The 21,932-nt window shown below is 40.5% G+C and overlaps 1 protein-coding gene across 2 annotated transcripts in view; it reads left to right on the top strand.

Annotated features, from left to right (window-relative positions):
- PDCD6IP (programmed cell death 6 interacting protein) overlaps window positions 1–8,865 on the top strand; it is a 30,519-nt gene extending 21,654 nt beyond the window's left edge. For both annotated transcript variants that reach the window (XM_064704947.1, XM_064704945.1), the window contains exons 13-18: window positions 811–1,059; window positions 2,356–2,490; window positions 3,358–3,452; window positions 4,740–4,872; window positions 5,237–5,442; window positions 6,281–8,865. In XM_064704947.1, the coding sequence (XP_064561017.1) occupies window positions 811–1,059; window positions 2,356–2,490; window positions 3,358–3,452; window positions 4,740–4,872; window positions 5,237–5,442; window positions 6,281–6,446 (984 nt within the window). In that variant the 3' untranslated portion in view covers window positions 6,447–8,865. The remainder of the gene's footprint in view (window positions 1–810; window positions 1,060–2,355; window positions 2,491–3,357; window positions 3,453–4,739; window positions 4,873–5,236; window positions 5,443–6,280) is intronic.
- Window positions 8,866–21,932: the final 13,067 nt, after the last annotated feature.

Genomic DNA, 21,932 nt, shown 5'->3' with positions numbered 1-21,932 from the left:
AGTCTGTCTCTATTTTGAATAGAAATGCTATTTGTCTAACAAAGTGAACTTGCTTGAATTGGTAATTTAATTTGTTTCTGTCTCTGTTGATAGGTGAGGTAACTAACACTTGTCTTCATGTTTAAAATCTTCTTGAGCATAATTTGGTACATTTAATGTGAGCAAAGTCAATCACCGTGGACAGCAGGACTGATTGACTATTATAAAAGGAGTAATGAATATTTTTGTTGTGTAGAGAAGTGGGATGTATTGCTCAGGGACAACATAAGACGTGGCTCAGTATTTTAAAGTTTATTTTAAATAGTAGGCACTTACACCAATTGCTTTCCAAGAAGTTAATGGCTCATCTACAGCAATATTACTATTTTTCTCATAGTAATGATTTTATGTGTGTTTTTTGCTGCTGTCTTAGAATATCCTATTGGAAGGTATCTGATCAACTTAAAAAAACCCAAACATTTTGCTGTAATTCAGCAAAAGCAAACCTGTAGAAGAGAATATAGATTGAGAAATGCTTGAAGATCTTTTGTTTGGTCATATTTTGTCCTGCTTTCTCACCTTTAAAGACAATCATAAACAAATACTCATGCAGAAATACTGCCAGCATCAGTGAGGAGTGCAAGATGGAAACACGCTATTAGTAGGTTATAGTTGCTCATATATATATATACATATATATATATATATATATATATATGTATATATATATATATACATATATATACATATATATACGTATATATATATATATTCCCCAATAGTTGCTCTAAACTTGCTAACTTAGGACATTTATACATTTATATTGTCTAGGTTGTTAATGTCTTAAGAACTTTGCTGGCCAGTCTGGATGAAGTTAAGAAAGAGAGAGAACAACTGGAAAATGACCTGAAATCTGTGAATTTTGACATGACAAGCAAATTCCTGACTGCACTTGCACAGGATGGTGCTATAAATGAGGAGGCTATCTCTGTGACTGAGTTGGACAGAATTTATGGAAGTTACACACAGAAAGTGCAGGAGTCCCTAAAAAAGCAGGAAGAACTGCTCAAAAACATTCAGGTATAACACTTTGCATGTTTTCTTTTCTCCTAAACTAAGAGCAATGATCCTTCTACCTGTCTAGTCTCACTTTGCTTTCTAGTCTGTTTTGCTTTTTATTCTGTTGTATGTCAGTAGATACTCCTTTATGCCTCAGCACTGAAAAATAGAGATGTCTTTGTGTTCACTAGAAAGAAATGGGAAGGTTTAGCAGGGTCTCCCTACAGCTCCAGTGTCAATTCTATTGGACCTTGTCTTAGCCCAATTCTGCACATGGTTTTGTCCTTGAAGGAAGCTTAAGTGGTGTGTTAAAATGTTTTTTTGGTTTTTGTTTTTTCCCCTCACTCCATTTTAATTCTTCCTGGGATAACAGGAGATGTGTCCTTAATGTCTATTAGAAGACATTTTTGATCTCTGAAGTAGAGCTTGATTTATTCCTAATTGCTCTTTACAATATATGCTTGACTTCCAGTATGTGCAGAGCTCTTTGAAGTAAAACTTAACAGCATTTCTCAAAGTTTATTTATAAATTCAGTCTTAATTTATCAGAGATGGGTACCTGAAACATCTGGCAAAAGAGGAGGTCTTAGTGCTTGGAGAGAAGATAATGACAGCTTGAGTAGTGATGGACACTTTTTCCAGTAGGGGAATATTTTTTTTAAAACGACCATAAACATCATATTTAGCAAGGATTTTATATTTGGATATTATTTATCACAACATAGTTAAAAAATCCTGGTGGGTATTACTTTAATGTTTGAATGTCCTGGAGTTCAAGTTAGTTGGCTTCTAGCAGTTGAAACAGTCTTTTTAAGTTTGCTTGTTTATTTTCCTGAAAGAAATGAGATGTAAATATTCGATCCTTCTGTAAGTTTTCCTCTTCCCTGTCCTTTTAATAGTTTGCCAATGTCAACCTAATGTGAAGTAATGCTTCTTAAAAATACTGACTTCCAGTATGATTTTATGAATATCAAGGGAAGTTGGTACAGGAGAGAGCCTAATTAGTGTAGCCTTGGAAAGACAGTCTGCAGGATGAGCTTGAGAATTATTAAAGGCAAGCTCACAACAGAGCAGGTAATTAAGTGGTGCTGCCTACTGCCAGTGGGTTAACATATGTACAGTTGTGAAATATACATTATAATGGTCACTGCACTTGGCAGGTAGCAAGTATGGAAGTCCAGTGTGGATGGGAGATGAGGAGAAGCAGGTATTGGGGAAACCAGAAGCAATGACCGGAAGGAAAAAGAAAACAAAACATACAGAATCTTACATGGAACTATCTTGCATTATTTACACGGTTTATTCTCTTCTTTTAAGAATGCGCATCAGGATTTTTCAAAGATGAAACAATCAAACAATGAATCTAATTTAAGAGAAGAAGTCTTGAAGAACTTAGCTGTAGCAAATGACAACTTTGTGGAACTTGTAGCCAATTTAAAAGAAGGCACAAAGGTATGGTAATGCTTAAGGGATTGAAAGGACTATTTTATGTATACAATGAGATGTGATTCAAAAATCATAACAAACTTTGGAGACATGGTAGATGACAAGTGCATTTTTGAGGATTTTACTGCTGAAGCGAGGACAGTGAGTTGCTTGAATTTTGATTGTTTCAAGAACTGTGAAATGCTTCTTTGTTCCTATCTGGAAAGTAAGCTTTTCTGAGCAATAGGATAAGTTGTTAATTACAGCTGAGTAAATGATGCTGAAGCACCCAGATGAGCTATTTTATCTGAGAAATTCTTTCATCTGTTCTCCCATGGTATTTAATCACCTTATAAAATTGGTGTTTTAAATGTTGTTACTGCATACATGAGAAATAATGAGAGCTGTATTTAGCTTGCTTTTTTTGATCTGGGTGTCTGTCTTACGGCTTCTGTACTAAGTATTTTTTGCAGGTTTATTGATAGCTCATTAGACAGAAAGAACCCAATCTTTGAGATATCTATACAAATGAAATGCATGGAACTGAGAGCAATAAAATTAAAAATGAACAATTATCCTTTACAAAAATAAATAGTTCATCACCAGAAATGATCTAGTTTTGCTTTTGTTTTAGTTTGTTTTTTAAGTTATCCCAAACTATTTTTATATTTACACACACACAAAATTCTATATTATTACAGTGATGGGCAGCAGCAGCTGACAAATTTTGGTTTTGAAAAGTAAATAGAATGTAATAGCAAACCTTACTGGAGTGACAGGTTCTGGGCACTGTAATAGTACAGTACAAATAGCTGGATCAGTATGTAGAAGTATGCCAGCATGGAGTCTGAAAGTATTGATTGAGCATATTGTGGTTTTATTTTTCTTTACTAGTTTTACAATGAGCTGACAGAAATCCTGCTGAAATTCCAGAACAAGTGCAGTGACATTATCTTTGCTCGCAAGACTGAAAGAGATGAACTGCTCAAGTAAGATTTCAACGTTTTGTTTAAGTATTGCAGAAATATTCAAGTATTTATGAGAAATTTGTCTTTGGGGACATGTTTATTATGATGAAATGAGAAAGACTTAGCACACCTATTCTTCCTATCACTTCTTTACTTTAATCCTAGTCCTACTCTCATTTCTCCTAGGAAAGTGATAGGAGAAATAAATGGAAAAAATCTACTTTGAAGTCTGCTCTATTGTTCCTATGTGCAGTTCAACACAAATCTATTTCATGTTATAATTTCACTCTCTAGTCTTTTTGGCATGCATTTGTTAGTTATTTTATTCTTTCCTTTGAGGAACTTCTGATTTCCACACCCTGCTTCTGCTGTCAGTTTAGTTTGAGAAATTAGATGCTTCATCATGAGATTTGCTTCCATGTCTTCAGTGTGAGGGGGGGAAAAGCATTGGTATTCTATTTCTGCTTTTCAGGTCTGCTCTAGTCCCATACTTTATCATTGCTTAGATATGTGGATTGCCTACAATGCTGGGGAGAGAAGCACATTTGTCCTTCATGTGAGGAAGAGTGTTTGATGTCATTGTCCCCTATATGAGATCAGACCTAGTGTAGTATGTTTCAGATGTGATTTTTAGGCTCTTCTCTTAAAAAGAAAGCATAACTGAAAAGGTTTGCCATTTAATTAGTGTTCCTTAGCAAAGCATGTAGCCTTTTATAAGAGAGCTTGTTACTAAAATTTTGGTTGGTGAAAATGCAGTTGTTCTGTGTACTTGCCATCTTAAAAATGGGTTGCTCAACCCTCAATTTTTACCTTTCCAAACTTGATCCTTTGTAGAATTGTTATTTTTCATTTGGGCTCTGTGCTTGTAAACAAAGTCCAAATTACAGCCCCTTCTGCCTTTATTTGGCTTCCTACATTCATGTAGTTTGGAAGCTGTTAGGCTGCCTAACTAAGGCAGAGGGCTGAGTATCTCACATCTCTGCTGTGTTTATGTTCACTGTTAAGGCTGTAGGGTTAGTGTTGATAGAACATTCTGCTGAGTCTTGCTGTGCTCTTTTACTGTTTTGGATGTGTTGTGATCTATACCCAGTACTGAGTTTAGAAAATAAATGTGACAGTTAATCAGAGAGTTGGCTAGAGGATGGTTTCCGTGGAAGTGATTTGGACTCCACATTAGTTTGAGCTAGCTCAGTGATCATGCTTTAAATATTAGACTTACTCTACTGCATCTTTTTAGCTTAACTGGCTGCAGTGTATAACAAACCATTCTTAAACTAAGCTGCCTGTTTGCTCTTTTGTTTTTAATAGAGATTTGCAGCAAAGCATTGCTAGGGAGCCCAGCGCTCCCTCCATCCCGCTGCCCACGTATCAGACCACGCCAGCAGCAGGAAGCAAGCCAGCAGCATCGCCCGCTCCCACTCCAGCCCCAAGAACCATGGTGGTAAATACATGCTGCACAATTAGGGGGTTGAAAATACTGGGTCTGTTCTTGAGAACTCTAAACTGATCTGTAATTTGTGTGCATCACTCCTTAGTATACTGGTGTGGTTGGAAATGTGTGAAAGTGATAGAGGGCAAAATCTTAAGGCTTTGAAGAGAGGTGTCTTATGTACTATTCATATTCATCACTTCTAGATTTGAAATGAAAAGCTTACTGCCATTTAGATGCTTTGCATTATCTGTATAGATGAAATGTAGAATGCCTGTTTAAAATGAAAATAAAAATTAATTAATCATATAACCACAGCCTTTGATTCCAAGACTTCGATAAATGAGCTCCAGTTTAATTAACTTTCTCTTGTTAGGGGACTAAACCACAGCCACCAGCACGGCCACCACCACCAGTGATTTCTGCAGCAAGCAGTTCCCCCTCTGCATTAGCACCCTCTGGAACAGCTGCAGCTCCTGCTGCTGCTCCAGCTCCTACTCCAGGAGCCAGTGCACCTGCAGCAAGCACTGCACCTTCACAGGCACAGGGACCACCTTACCCAACTTATCCCGGTTACCCAGGGTAAGTTGCAGGAACACTTAAGCAGATTTTTTGTTATCCTGTTACTTAAAAGCACTTTTTCTTGTGTGTAACATTTTAACATTAGTTATTGTTAAAGTTGAAGGTTTGTTTGCTGTTTGAGGGAAGGCGTTATTTTGTTTGTTAGTTTTTTGGTGCGTTAGTTTTTTGGTTGGTGGGGTTTTTTTTTGTTTGTTTGGGTTGGGTTTGTTTCATTTTTTGTTAGTTTTAATCATGTAACTCTTGTAGGAATCATTTGCTTCTACCTTTTGTGAGAGTATACATTTTAAGTGTTTACAGTTCATCTTCTTTAAAGGAGAAGGAAAATAGGGCTGCATTTCCTTAATCGTGGTTTGTTGATTATTGCCAACACTTGTATAATCATTTGGTGGTGGTTATCTCCAAGTCTTTAGTATGATACTAAAATACTGAAAAATACAGAGAAAATTCCAGTTGAGTAGTGCTTTCTTCTGATACTTTTTTTCCATCTTCCTGGTGTCATCACAAGGAATTGAAGGCAGCTGTGCTCTCCTTTGGTAGCAGGCTCAGCAAATGTTGAAATATGCACGATATTATTAAACAATTGAAAATTAATTTAGATTCGTTCTAGTTCCAGCAAGTTGCCTTTACTCCACCTTCTGTCTGATTTCTTTTCCACACACTGTAATAGTTTTCATGTTCGCTCCTTGAAGGTTACCACATTCCCTGCTGCACTCAAAGCAAAATGAGAGGAAAGCATTTGTGCAGACTGCGTGTGTGTTTGTATCAATGAGTTGTTTTTGCAAATTACCATCCTCAGTGTTTTTCAACTCAGGTATGCTGTTTTTTTTCCCTCACACAGGTATTGCCAGATGCCAATGCCAATGGGCTATAATCCATACATGTATGGGCAGTATAATCTGCCATATGCACCCTCACCTGTGTATCAGACTCCAGGACAGCCACCATATCCACCACCTCAACAACCTGGATACCCTTTTCCTCAACAGCCTTATTATCAGCAATAATGTCTCTGCAAAGAAGCTCTGCTTATTAAAATTTGGGAGAAATTGGCAATAAGTGTACTAAAACTTCTAGCTTCCGTTAGTGTACCATACTGAACTGTATGCAGCTATAACTCCTGTCTCTTGTTAACTGCTCCAAAATGTCTAGATCAGTTTTTATGACACTAAACTCTTTGAAAGATCTGCTGCAGTGGTTTAGACCATAGACTAATGACAAAATGCGAGCCTAATTCAGTGGTCTGAAACAGTACAGTACATTTTGGTTAGACCAAAATATTTGTTTGCAAAAGTCCTCTAAGTAACAAATAGGATCAGATGAGAAAAACAAAGCAGTGTGTGCACTGGGTGTGATATATTCTACAGAACCATATAGCATTTCCTTCTATACTCTATTGGTTTGTATTTTTTTTAGTTTAGTTAAAATATGCTATTTTGTCTAATAATCAAGGCCTTGTAAATCATCAGTAAAAAGAAATAAATTACTTAAGAACGGTTTAAACACTTGGCATTCTCATTACCATAAAAATGTGTTATGTGTGTCTGTAGATTGTTTCATTTGTCCCTTGACTTTCATAACAAAGAAGTTCTCAAGGGTTTAGCCTTACAAGTGAATTTTCACCTCTTTTCCATGATTCTGTATTTTTGTGACAGAATCTATAATTAACCCTTTAAGTGTTGGTAGATGAAGTCTTACAGGTAAGAGTTTTCCTATAACTTTGAAGTGTACTGGACTGAAATACATTTATTACCATTTTGTAAGAATGGTTACTGTCACCTGCAGGATACTGTATAAAAGAATGGAAGTCAGGGTCCTCTTACAGGACCAGTGAGTCGTTGTTCTAACTTGTGTTTTCCAAAGAAATGGTGGTGGAAAATGTGTTACGGCTCAAAATAGGGCAACTGTTGATTGCTGGAGCTTTGCAGTTTGCTTTTTAAATAATTGCTTTTTTTCCCCTGAAAAAATAGATGTATTCCCTCAGGGAGCTTGTTATCAGTGGAAAACTTTTTTTTGGGGGGTGGGGGGAAACGAAAATCTTGTGAATTAACGCATATTGAATGTTTACTTTTGGATCCATCATCTCAAGGGATAAGTAACCTTGCACTGCATTTTACATAAGATACTGAAGAATCTAAGTTTGGGGTTAATGGCTTCTACCAAATATTTGCTAACCATTTTTCAGCCTTTTCTTTTTCTAACAGGCTTGTCTAATGAGGGACTCTCCTTTCATTTAGCCCTTGATAAGAGTTAGTTCTGTGGGACAGTTAATTTTCTGAATGCTTGATAGAAGATGTTCTGGCCTTACAGAATAACTATAACAGTACCTGTGTTACAAAAAGTTACTCCTTTGTTTTTCTATTAAAGTGCCTGATTAAGATATCGAGGTATATTTTAGTGTAGGGTGTTTAGAGGTGCCAGTTATTGTAGCATCTGTGTGGAAACCTCACTGGATCATGAATATTCTTCCTCATAAAGAAAGCAGCATTTGTATTCATATGAGCTCCTTTCTTTCTGTCTCAAGTTCCTCTTGCTGTGTGATCATCCCGATTACCGTGTGAAGACTCCTTGTCTTTAATACTCGCTAACCCCCGTAAAAAATGTGGATCAAAAGGTAGAAATTAGCACCCCTTATAGAACTTATTGAGTACCAAATTCTAAACAAATTGGTTAATCTGTAGAAGCTCAGTGATGTGGGGAACATGGTGGAGTAAGGGAATCCAGCACCGTAGGTGAAACCACTGCACAAAGACAGGTGCTTTGCATTTCTTCAGAAACATTGCTGAATGGGGTGGCACAGAAACCTCTCAATTTTTTTGTTTTTTTTCCCTGATGAAAAGACATGAGGCAAGCGAGGACAATGAGAAAAAGCTAGGAAGATAACTGTTTGGAAACAGCAATCAGAACCTGATTTTATTCTAACAGGAAAAACAGTAGTTTTCCACTAATTTCACTGTGTCAATGTGCAAGTGCAAGTCTAATGCAACCTTTTAAATTCTTAATTTTTGGTATACCATGGGCTGTAGATTTTTCAGTTCAGAAATTAGATGCATTTGAGCTACTGTGTAAGTTTGTTTCTAGTGCCTCAATTGACAAAATTTATTTTCATGCTGTATAAAAAAAGTCATTTGTTCCAGCATAAAGATTCTTAGAACTGAAATTTCCTTTTCAAAATTTCATAAATCTGGAATTACTGTCAAGACATTTTTTTCCTGTTGTGTTTCTGCTTGCTTTAGTCTATTATTTGAATATGTGTAGAAATCTATGCATTGTGTTCAGTTTTTCTATCTTATTTTTTTCCTAAAGAGAACAGAAATATCCAGACATGTTATGTATCTGCTTTTAAGCATGCAGTTGTCATGACTTTGGTTGAAATGTTACCTTGTTCTTCTATAGTTTATTAAAAAAATCAGTTAGAAAACCTGATTTCATGGTGTTTTTCTCAACTCCTTTGGGTTCAGACAAGTGTTGTTTTGGAAAGGATGGAAACAAGTTATGGGCTTCCAAGAACATTTGTGCTGTGATGAAGGCATATCAGCTACAGCTGCTTGGTAATAACAGCCACGTTCAAATCCTGGTAGTTGTGTTTATTTCCACAGCTGATGGAGTGTATTTCCCTCTGTTTATATGAGGAGGAAATGATTAAGATTGATTTAATGGTTCTGTGCCTTCAGAAACTTGTATTCCTAATTTGTTTTTGTGAACTTGTGTTCAGGCTGGGTTACATGAGACCCCCAGCATCAGGAGCATTAAAGCATGGGTTGCAAGAAAAGGGGTTGTAAGGGCAGCTAATAACAGCAAATAAACAGTCCCCATGGGCAATCCAAGAAGTCTATTTTTAAATTTTTTTTTCGTTTTAAAGGCTTTGAAATGCCATGCTTGTTTCAATTGCTGTGTGGAGGGAAAAAGTTTGCAACCTTGTCCTTTCAGAAACTTTGAAGTCAAGCATTTATTTCATCTTGCATAGAAGCTTTCATTGCAATTAGTAAGAAAAGCAAATTTTAGGAAGCAAGCTAATAGCAGATCATCAGTGAAATACCAAACTGTTGCAAGGCTAGCAGGTCTTTCTGCAATCTTTATTAACATGGTTTCAGCCCATATGGAAAAAGTGTCTTCTTTCCTCACCACTGATGTGACACTGCCAGCTAATGGAACTTCTTTTACTATCATCCCATTGTTTTGAGTGCTTTTAGAGCTGATTTGTGAGATTTATTTTGAATTAGACTGAGTGAAGTCCTTTGCTATTTCCAAGTACCTTGAGGCAATATTTGAACCTTGACATACTGTAACAGCCTCACCCATTGTCAGGTAGCTGAAAATCACAAGAAAATCCTTTGGAAAACACTTTTTTCCCCCTCTGCATTACCTGAGAGATGAGCTTGCTTGTTGCTAAAATGTATTTAGTTTTGAAATGACTTGCATCTCAGAAGCTGCTTTCTGGCATGCATTTATCCTGGCAGAACATTAAAATAGACTAAAATGAGCAATTGTGGTTTGAGTTTTAGTTGTACACTATTTAGAGAAACTACCTGAATTTTCAGGAGTTCACTGTGTATAGTTTAAAAGAAAGTATTTGGAAAGTTTCAGTGCCTGAAAAGATGAGCTATTACAGCAGAGCAAAACTCAAAATTGCTTTTTTGTATTGTTTATGGGGAAAGATATGAGATTCTTGCTGCTTTTGACTAACATTACCCAATGTGCTGACTTTTTAGGTTTACCATAATGTTTGAAAAGTATATTTGAAATGGTCAGTGTTTCTTTTTTTAAAAAAAAAGTGATTTCTTCATCATGATAGCTAAGTACTGCTAGATTAAAAAAAAAAAACAACTAGTTTTTTTAATTGCACTGCTCTAAGTACTTTCCCTTATGCTTTTGTGTTCTGACAGTCAAAAACTTTATACTCAAGTTGAGATTTTGCTGATTTGGACTTAAATTTGGAACCCTGGTAACTTACTGGCAAGCATAGAGTTACTGCTAATCTCAAGTTATGACTTTATTCTTGCATCTAATTCCCCTAATTGAGTGTAATAGTCCCTGGTGCCAACAAGTTTATCTCAGTTGTTATATTGTGCTTCTTTTCCTCCCCTTTTTTTTGTTTTTAAATGTTTCAAAATCCTTGTGAGAGGCTGGTCACCAATTTTATTAACCAGGTTGTGAAGAAAAACTGTTTACTGTCAAGCATGAAAAGGAAGACACAGCTGCCATTGCAAAATCAGCACTAAGGCTTCACTGCAAATTACTGCTTTTGGTCCCTTCAGTCCTTTCACTTTTAATCCATTGATTAGTTCTGCATGGCAATGATGGTTTGCATTTGCACTTCCACGTTGAAGCACTCCTGGGTGCTGGAGTGCTGTTCTTGGTGCTGGTAAGCTGATGGAGTGTTTGCTGGTGTGAAGAGAACCTGTTCCTTCGTTTTCCAGCCAGGTGAGGTGTGTTGTTGGGAAGGCAGAGCAGTGGAAGGGCCATTCCCAGTGGGCAGCTTGCCTGCAGTCCCTTTCCTTGGAGGCTGAGGTGGTGAGCAAGCACATGGGTTTGTGCCTGGAAACCCAGCTGGTCTCGGACTGTGCTCCTGGGACACATGCATGCAACAGCTGACAGCATCCAAGTGACAAAAACGCGCTGAGACTTGGCTATGGAGTGACTGTGGGCACTGGTGGGATTTATACCAAAACCAAATTTCACCTCAAGTGACCTTTCACCTAGAGTAACCTGTCCTGTGACCTGAAGTAACCTTTATCCTAGAGTGAGTTTTGTCCTGTGACTGTGAGGAACCTATGCCATTGAGGAACATCTGTCCTTGGACCTCAAGGTCCATTAACCTTTGACCTTGAGGATCCTCTCTCTTGTGTCCTCAATTAACCCTTGACCTTGAGGAGTCTGTCACCTCAATTAACCTTTGACTGGAAGTAAGGTTTGACCTCATGTAACCTCTGTCCCAGTGGAGTAACATTTGAAATAAATTAACCTTGGCCCTGTGACCTTTCAGAACCTTGCACCTTGATCTTTGTTCTGAAATAACTTTTGACCCAGCACAACCTCTGTAATCTGGCCTCATGCAGCCTATGAGCTCCAGTTACCTTTCTCCTTGAGCCCCTGTCCTGTGATCTCAATTAACTTCTGTCCTGTACAGAGGCTGGACTAGTCTCATTCTGGAAATCTGCCTTAGAAAGTAACCTTTGACACCAAGTAGCTTCTGCCCTCTGACCTGAAGTAACCTTTGATCTCTCGTAATCTTTGTCCCATGACACAACCTGACCCGGGCACACTCTGGAAGGATGTCTGAAATTGCTGGGGACAAGCAGCATTGTGTGATCTGGGCAGAAAGCACTGGGCTGTTAGACAAGCAATATGAGGGCAAATGGCTTCCTCTGCCACTGCTGAGCTCCAGCTTCTTCTGCCCCACCTTAGGCATGCTGCTAGCAGTGGGAGACCCTTCTGGCTTCAATGTTGGCAGTGGGATCCTCAGGACCTACAACCCTGGTGCCAAAGCAGACAACAGGAGGACTTGCTTATGGCGTGTGAATTGAGTGTCCAGGTTTTGCTAATGATGGCTTCCACTGGAACAGACAAGCTGCCTGAGGTAGATAACTGCCCTGTGTTTTGGCTGGTGCAACATTTACGGGTTATTTAATCTAACAGATTTGCCATTGGTCTGCCTGCTTTTCAATGTGTGACAGCAAGAGTGTGAGTGATGTGTGAGGTGGGAGGCTGAAGTGTAAGTGCCAACTACCTTACACCTGGGGAGTTCACTGCAGTGCCATCTGCCTGAGGGTGCACCTTCCCAGCTCTTGTTTCTCTGCTATTTCCTACTGCAGGTTTTTAAATCTCCCCAAAACCACACCTGGTGGCACCTCTTACTTTTTGCTAGCTTAAACTTATCTGAGTTGAATATACATTTGTGTATGCACACACACACACACACACACACACACACACACACACAATATCTGAGTTGTAAGACAGATGCAGCCTGTGCTGTTTACATTCTCAGAAAATAAGCAGCATCACAGAGCTGTCTGCTGAGCCTACAGCAGAGGGCAGACTGAAACTGTGTAACCAACAAATCTTTTTGGTGTGAATATATGCAAAAAGAGATTTGAAGTTTATGCTGGTGGAAGGACAGGCAAATCGTTTTTTAATTACGCGTCATCAAATTTAACTTTGTGTAGATACCATGAGTGCTCCTTGGTTGATGACCTGGAGCCTGAACAGTAAAAACAGCCAAATGCAGGGACAATTATATCAGCTTCCTGCATCCATCTTCCTGACCAGCTGCATAACAAACTCAGAGCACTGTGCTGCCAAGGTGAAGGGATAGGTAAGATTTCAGGTCATCCTAAGCTGCTTTATTGACCCTCTGGACTTAGATAACTTTTGGGAATTTTCTACTTGGAGTTTGCATACTTGGGTAGTGTATTTCTGTATATAGCCAGTGTGATTGAAGCTCATCTGGCACGATAAGATGTCTGCTTACCTAGAGCAATGCAAAATTAACTGATTAGGTTTAAGGAGTTGAAGCAATGAGGTTGCAGTGGAACAAAGTGGAGGGTGGGTGTCACCATGACCCATTCTAAGAGGAGGAGTAGAAAAAAGGCTCCTGTGCTGCTGGCAGGAGAGAAGTGTGTTGAAAGTAACAGCTCTGTCCCTGTCGGGCAGCTACAATGCTAACAGCAGGTATTGCACCAGGGGAATGAGAAACACTTAGAGAGGGAAGATGTCCAAGTGGTCAGAGAGGAGAAGGGGCCAGGAGAAAATGGAGGGATAGGATAGCTAACAGCTGAGGAAAGAGGAGGTAAATCATGTGAGTTTAGGAAGAGGAGGAAGCATGGAAGAAAGGCCCCAAGACTTTGACAGCATGAAGCATAGCATTTTAGGTGGTGCAAGGAAAGCAGAATTCAAGTTGAAAGGGCTGAAATATTAACTGAAACAGAAGAAAAATCAATGGTGGTAAAGGGAGGGGGAAAAGCAGCTTTAGCTGTACAGAGAGAGTTCAGAAAAGAACTTTAAAGGTGAAGGAAACTCATTTTTATGCAGTGAGTTTAGAGTGCTGGATGAAAGCTGGGGGCTGATGATGGGCCGAGGTGTTTCGAAGGGAAGACAGAAGATGTAGGAGATCATGTGCATTTGACAATGTTGGTCCAGGCTGGCTGTAATGAGGATTTATGTTTCAGAAATGAGTAGGATAATCCATGGAGTGATCAGAGTAGAGGAATCAAGGTAAGTGCTTACATGCCAGTGTGCAGTGTTGGAGTCAAAACGGGGTGATGTGAAACTGCAGCCTGTAAAGCAGAGGAGAGACAACAGGTCAAGGTGCAAGAGCCTAAGTCCTGGTGGTAGACAGGAGTATCTCAAAGGGAATGGAGTTTCTTATTTAAGAAAGCTGAATTTCTTCTCTAATCAGCCTCTTGCAGTCACTAGTTACATTTCATTAGTGAAGGAGCATTTCATATTCTATTAGTAAATTTTTCATTAGCCAGCAGCTTCCAGCAAGTATTAATTTCCATAAGCAGGAAAGGAGTATACGATCTATCACAGAAACAGATGTAGATTCAGATTAAAAACACTTCCCTGGCGCCTTGCTGTTTTCCAATGTTGTTATACGGCCACATTGAAACACTTTTTCATTTTGCTTTGAAGTAAACAAAACTTTGCAGGGCATTTCCAATCCCCAAATGCAGAAGGATTACCTAACCGAGTGTGCCTGGCAGTTCCTTAGCACTAGGTGGCATTCTATGGAAAGGCATAGCACCAACCCCGCTCATCCACCGCGCACTGCGCTGCTGCAAAATCTCTGCAGCTCACCAGCATCAGCGGCTTTGTGTGGAAAATTTTGAGCTGCATCATTAAGAGTCAAAACAAAATTGATGCAAGCTGATGGAAGAGAAAGTTTTGCTCTGCAACAGCAAAAGATTGTTCTGAAAATATTGGAGAAATCGGAATGCTACCTGTAAGCCTCTAGAAGACGAAGAATTTTTTCTAGATTTTGCCATTCCCAACAAACACACTTTGGCTATGTTAAGCATGTGGCATTTCAGCACAGGGTTGTCAGTGGGGCTTAACAATGGACCCTCCACCCCACCCTAGTTTTCTGTGAAATAACATCCTGTGCCTTTTATTTTTATTTAAGAGAAAGAAAGGCATTGGATTGTGTGAAATACTGATAGTAATGACCCACACTATCATTTAATAACCTTGCTAGTGTAAACCATTTTTTCTAATGTCTGAAGAGGAGGTAATAGCATATATGGGACTCTTCCTCATCCACAATTTTGGATAGCTGTTTATTCTGTTGAGTAAGGAGGTGATTATTGAAATTGTGCTGGCTTCTGCCATGATAAAGAGCTGACAGTAGGGCCTTGAATATGATCCATGCTCTAAGAAGCCGGTTATGGTACATTTTATGCTCAGGGAGAACTTACCTGGACTAACTATTTGCCTCCTGTTGCTCCATGGTGGCTGTGTTTTGTGCGGCCTCCACTGTGGAGAGGAGTGGCAGGGGGTGAGCTGGCAGCTCAGGGTAGTACAAGTAGAAACTTCTTGTGCCTTGGTGTGCTTCCCTGGAGCTGTGCTTGCTGTCTTTTGTGGTGGTCTGAGGAGATCTGCTCCCTGCACAGCTGCAGTAATATTCATATCACACTGCACAGAAAATAAGCAGGCATTTGGACCACACTCAGTTGATTTTTCCCTGTTACTGAACGTTACCTGCACACAGGTTACTGAAACTGTCTGTGTGTAGCAGAAGTTACAAAGCCTTTGTTGTGAAAAGGATAATCCTCAAATACTGCTCAACAGTCATACAGGTCACTTTGAAAATAACTGTAGCTGTAAACAGTTTTCATCTCCTAGAATGCTGATTAATGCAGGTCACAATGATTTTATACAGCTGCTCTTAAGCATGGATGATTTCTTAAAGCCCATTCAAGATGAGGCTGATGAAGCTTTGTCACAAATAATTTACATGGTAAGCTAGTCCCTAAATCTTTAGAATAAATGCAAATGCTCCAGCTTGCAGATGTCTCCTTCAAGCAGATCCTTCTGCCTCCATATGTGCTCTGAGTGATACCTGTTGTGGCAGCTTTGCTTTGCACACTGCGAGTTAACGCTGTGTGCGGGGAAGACCAAATACAAACAGAAATTTGCAATTGGAATGACCTTGACTTCTGCTTGCGAGCTGCAGAGTAAGGGCAAGAGCAAAATTGGGCTCTGTGGGAAAGCATCTGGTGTGTGTCTCAGCTGACAGCATCTACCACAGCGAGCAGAGAAATGGCTGGCAGCGCTGGCGGAGAGCGGATTAGGGATGGGGAAGTGCAGGGAAAGAAGACAAAGGTACGGGTTGTACGCTTGCATGCTCTCACAGCCTACTAGGGTGCAGCCTTGTGTGACTTAGTTCTTGTAATTGGATTACCAGCTGTGACAGGGAGCATAAAAACTATGAATACAAAGGTATGCTAAAGGATTTCATGTCTTCCTGAAATGATGAATGTACTGATGGATGCTCAGCTTTCTCTCTAAATTCACCCTGATGATCTGACCAGTCCTCCTTCTTGTGTCCGTGGCTGTGAAAGGCAGCATGGTGGCTTGTTTTGGAGGAAAGGACAGATAGGCCAAACTTAGTTGCCTGCTTCATTTTGTTTGGGTGCAGGTGACTGGGCAAGGTACCACAAGGGATGGACAAAAAAAGACAGAGATTATTCTGTGGGCCTCCTAAACCTTCATGCAGGTTGTCTTGCATTTTGACAGTTTCTAAGCAGGAGCCCTGAGTTCCAAACCCAAGAACAGATTTCCCACAGATCTGTGCCTTGTGGGAGGCAGTGTTGAATGTTCAAGAAAAAAAAGTGTTGAATGTTCAAGAAAGTATGGGCTTTCCTACTGAAGCACCTTTTGGAGATGTAGCAGTTACAGGCGTGGCCTTGTTCTCCTCCTGTGCAAATTTTCTATTATCTAGTGAGCTTTCTTTGACTGGAAAACTTACAAGACCGCTTTTCCCTTACCTGATTGCTTTCACAAAACTCCTTCCATCTAACTGTCCTCAGAACCTCAGCTTTACTGGTAGGTTTGTTCAAAGTTGCTGGAGGCCTGGAGAAGAATTCACAGAGGAACAGAAGTATGCGTGCATTCACTCACTCCCTTGCAGGACAGCATCATTGCACAAGTGCTGTTTCCATGGAAACAAGGATAAAAATACTGAATAATAGAAATTAGAGACTCATCTTACAAGTATTTTCTATCCTGGACAAGGTTATTCTCATCTGTATTCTCTGTTTGCATTTGTTTTCGGGATTTTATATTCTTTTGTTGGTACTCTTCTCCTCTTGTACGCAAGGAAGGGCCCTCAGCAATAGCCCCTGTTGTTATTCTTTCTGAAGAAAAATGCTGCATTGCATCACTATGTGCTGCTGAAGCACCTCGATGGGATCAGAAATTCATGTTAAGGATTTTTTTCCCTGTGTTGGCTGCTCTGCAACCACATCCTGCAGAAAGCAGCCTCTGGGACGCTGCAGTAGGCAGCCCAAAGCAAGCTGTGCATTCTTGGTCTTTGAATCAGGGACAAGAACTTGCTTCACGCCAGCGCTGGGAGTGTCAAAAAGGCACATTAGACACTGATTTATCCTTGCCCTGCAGCTCTCCCAAACGGGTGTGTGGGACAGCTGGGCTCTGAGCCAGTGGTCTCAAGCACGCAGCAAGTGGCTGTGAGTGCCCTGTGCCCTGCCCCAAGCAAGCTGACACGGCCAAACAAAGCCTGCAGAAGCTGCCAAAGTGCTCTTGCCACTTGCATATAAGCAAGGCTCTGCACTTTAGAAAAATCTTACATTTTATTTCATAAACATAGGCATCTGCTGCTAATTAAAGTAGCAGCATATAATTATACCCTTTCTTATTAGCAGAGATAGAGTCTGACAGTTGCTTAGATACAAAATAAGCAACTACAGATTGTCTTCTGCACTTTAACAAGCAGAGCGAGCTGGAACAATAGAATTGTAAACTTATTCTGTATTATCTTTGGTAAATGTGCCTGGGAAAAATATGTTTAATCTCACTGCTTGCTCGTAATGTCAGCTATAAAGTTCTTTAGCTACCTCTTCGCTTTCCTCCACAAAGTACCAAACAATTTCTGTGGAAAGGGCAGGATACCTCCCTGGGGAAAGCATTAGACTGAAGGAGCAACAGTGCAGTTAACAGCCACCATTTTGCTGAGACCACCTTTCCTAGCTTTTTATATCCAATGGAAGTAAATTTCTTCTTAATGAATAAAAAAATATAGGTGCTAGTGCAGTTATGCTGTGGTTTAACCTTAGCTGACAGCTAAGCAGCACACAGGTACTCACTCCCAGAATGGTGGATCTGGGGAGAAAACCTGAACAGTAAAACTGGGAAAATTTGTTGAGATAATGACAGTTCAATGGGTAAAGTAAAAGATGCACATGTAAGCAGATTTCCCATGGGGATCCCACTCACCATTTCCCATGGGGATCCAGGTCTTCAGTCGTCCCTAGGAGAGCATCATAAGTAACAGAGACTTGGGAAGATAAATGCCATTACTCTGAATGTCCCCACTTCCTCCTTCTTCCCCCCACCTTTATCTGCTGGAATGCTGCCATAGGTTATGGGTCCCTTTGGTCAGCTGGGGCTCCCTTCCAACCACCTGAGCACCCCTGGCCTGCCTCAATGTCATGGCAATGTGAGAAGTAGAAAGGGACTTGATCCCGTTGTAAGCCCTGCTAAGCAGCTACTGAAACACTGTTGAACTATCAATGCTGTTTTTGAAAACACAAATCCAAAATTTAGCCCCATGGGAACTATTGTGAACGAAATGAATCCTGTCCCAGCCAAAACCAGCAGATAAAGAGGAACATGAAGGGTGCACATAATGTAGCTGCTATCTATAAAAGGCAGGTGTTACACAATGTGGTTGCCTTCTTTTTTATGGGTTAAGCTCACAGCCAAAGCCCTCTGGATGTGACAAGATGGATCTACAGCTTTGCTAACAAAGTCCCTATTGCTTCTTATCAGAAAACTCATGATGCTATATTGAGAAATCACTTCTTCTGCCCCATAGATTGTCAGCTGTATCCTCAGAGGCATAGTTGAGTGTGTGACCTTTTCTTTTCTCACATTCTGCTAATAACCCCCAACTTTCTTCGCTCACAAATCCAAAACTCTGTTGATACACCTATAGTCTCACTGCTCTTGTTATTAAACTGTAGGGAATGTAATCAGAGCAGCTAATGCCACAATAATCCTCCTGATCCGTGCGGTTATCTCTGAAGATATCAGAAATGATGCTGTCTGCAAGAGAGCTGATGTATTTTGGTTAATTCTGCACCTGCAAACCTTTGGAGGAATACACCGAGCTTCCAGATGCTAAAACACTTGAAGCTGCAATGAGATCCCAAATGCCTTTGTTATTGACTATCAAAACTATTCAATATTTCTCAATGGACAGAGCTGGCTCATTCCTAAAAAAAAAAAAAAAGAAGTTAAATTTTGACAAAGTCTTTCATCCCTCTGCAGCACTACTGTAAGAGACCTTACAAACAGATTGCTGAGCTCACAGGTATGCTTGCTGTAGGGCTTGGGCTGCAGGGGATGCCTGGTGAATGTCACAGCCTGTCTTACTCCTTGAAGAGCCAAACTGCAGCATTCCTTCTGGTGGCCTGTTTGAGGGATTAGGGGTTGAACAAAAATCTCAGGTTTTTTCTTTGCTTAGATATAGCAGCTTTGCCAGAATTTAGGGCACCATTCTGTGGCAACCTGCAGAGAGAGGTAATATGCAGAGAAGCAGCTGCAGCTTGCTGCTCAGCAGAGCAGGTTCAGGCAGTGCTGAATTACCTCTCAGATCACCAGTACATCAGCCTGCTTGCACCAGGAGATGATGGGATTTTTCCAGCCACCTGCATAATTTCTAAGGTCTATAAGTTCTGCTCACTGTGACTCTTTGCCACCCTGTGTCAGATGTGAAATGACTCTCCCACATAAGAACCTTTATTTTGGATTTTCTTCCTCCTTGGCAAATGCATGATAAGAGTTGCCAGCTGTGCTAACAAGTAATAAATATTTAGGCCAGCAGTGTGTTAGGCAGGAGCTTGGGTTCAATATGAAGGTGATGGTGTGGTTTGTTGGTTATAACATATCTCCCAGCAGACCTTCCTGGTGCACACAAGTCTGGGAAACAGGCTGCTGGTGGAGAGAGAAGCATGGTTTGCTTATCATTGCCTATGCAGCCTGCTGGGGCTGACAGGTTGGCAAAGGTTAGACAGGTCCAGAGAGGCTGCGCAGCTGGAATTGCTTTTATATGCTAATTTTTTTTGTTGTTGTCCAAGATTTTTTTTTAAAAAAGGGGGAAGAGGAAAAAAAAAGTGAAGGAAACAAAAGAAAAAGAAAAAAGGAGAAATAAAAATAGCAAGAAAAAATGCATAAAGAAGAAAAAATAGATTTCTGAGCCTGATGCAGTCATTGGGAGCAAAATATGATCTAAGTATCCTGTGATGGCTAAGTGTTGGTGGGTTTGGAGCACCACTGTCTTTCTCCAGATTGCCTTTTAGTGTTGGTTGTTGCTGTTTTCTCCTCTGAAACACGACCAGTTTTAGATTCTGCCTTACTCTTTCGGCTTTCAGTAGCTGGCATGAATAGCTAAGCAGTCTAGTTGGTGCTTTCAAGTTGGGCAGATCAATAGCACAGGCATTCCTGAAATGCAGATGAAAATGCTTTTAGGTTCAAAGTTTTTGAGCTACAAACAGCCTCAGGGTGCCAGTGGGTAAAAGCCAAGGCACCTTTTACACTTGCTGTGTCAGCCCTTGGAGCCTGAATCCTCGTCTTCTTCCAGTCTGTATGTGGGCTGGATGGTTTGCTCTGCTCTGCATGTCGCCTTCCAGCCCACTGTGAACTGACACAGGGAGGACACAGATCAAAAGACACCAGCACACAGAGATGTGGGCAAAACATTACAAGAAGGTAAAGTGCTGCAGTGAAGAGCTCTTAACATCTTTCTCTGTTCCCAGGTTTTGCTACTGGGTTATTTCCCTTTCCTTCCCAGTGTGACAGGAATTTTATCATCCCAGTAACATTAATTTGCCAGATCTTTTTCTGAAAGTCTCCTGACAAGCAAGCTGCACTGTGACTTCTTGTGCTCTTTCCCTCCCCATCAGATTTTTCAAATATTTTGATGTGGGTTCAGAAGCTTCTTTCTTCTGCTGTTTTTCTTTTCTCAGCATGAACTTCATGGTCTCAAGGGGTATATTCAGAGTACAAATGCAAGCAAAATGCAGTATCATTGGATATGCTTCAGGCTCTTCTACATGAAACAAAGAAACATAGCAATCCCTTCACCTCTTCCAAACATAAGGATCGTCCTACTTCCTGTGAGACAAAGTCATGCAAAAGTCAGTGAAATCCTCAGCCAGTTGAGCTGACTGCTCATCCTTTTGATTTGTGGGCAGTTGACAGTTGTGTAAGATAGTTTTTAGCAACTTTCCAGAGAAGTTGCTTGTAAATTCTGCCCCCTTCAGAGCACCACAGACCCTTTTCAGGAAAGCAAATTCCAAAACAAAGTAATCCGAGAGGTAGGTTGCTTACTGCAGTCTTGCTTGACATTTTGGCTTCAGGCAAGACATGGAAGCGCATTGGTGTGCTGTGCCAAAGAAGGTATTTCTCTTTTGTTTTATTTTCTTGATACAAAACATCTTCTAAGCCAAGCTCAATTTACCTGGTGGCTCTTAGATGAGTTGTGGCAGTTTGCTTTGTGCTTGGATGATGATACAGGTTCTAGTGACAAAATATACATGCAGGTCTCATGTATGATCAGAAAACCAACCTCCAGTGAGCTGCCACAGACCTCAAATTATACCTCATTTACCTGTATTCTACAATTCCCTCATCTCTTCTTTCTTTTTTTCTTTTTTTTTTTTTCTTTAAATAAGAGATTCTCCTTAGCTGATGTGCCACTTTCCAGACAACCTCAGGAATCTGGCATAACATACCTCTGCAGGGCTGTGGATATCTTCTCCAGCGGTTCAGTGTCTGTTTGCTTGTCACCCTATTGGGGGTTTTGCTACTTCAGCAGCAGAGCAACAATTAGACCTCACATTTTTAGAAAGGGCTTCACTACATAAGAGGAGAGGCTGTTCCCAACCATCTGTAGCTGCCAGGCTGCAGGAGAAGGCCCTTCACATGAGCACATGATTGCCATGGATTAGTTGGGGTGGAAACATTTCTCCCAAGGCTCAGGCCTGTGGGCCTTTGGTGCAGGCAGATGTCTCAGTGTGGATAAGGGGGTAGGGGCTGGGTGGGTGAGGCTGTAGGGGAGAGGGGATATGGAAGAAGAACAGGATGGGAGAGAAAGAAGCCTCCTTTTTGTTCCATCAAAGGGACACACATGGCTGGAGTAGGACTGGTACCACTTTGTCTCATGATCCCTGTGGAGGGACCACTGCAGGGAGGCCTTAGCAGGTTTCATGTGAGAGAGCTCTCAGAGCAGATCTCTCTTACTTTACACA

This window comes from Zonotrichia leucophrys, chromosome 2 (genome assembly GCF_028769735.1).
Source record: "Zonotrichia leucophrys gambelii isolate GWCS_2022_RI chromosome 2, RI_Zleu_2.0, whole genome shotgun sequence".
Classification (NCBI taxonomy): Eukaryota; Metazoa; Chordata; class Aves; order Passeriformes; family Passerellidae; genus Zonotrichia; species Zonotrichia leucophrys.
Note: the sequence above shows the minus strand (reverse complement) of the source record. Positions and strands in the feature narration are given on the sequence as shown.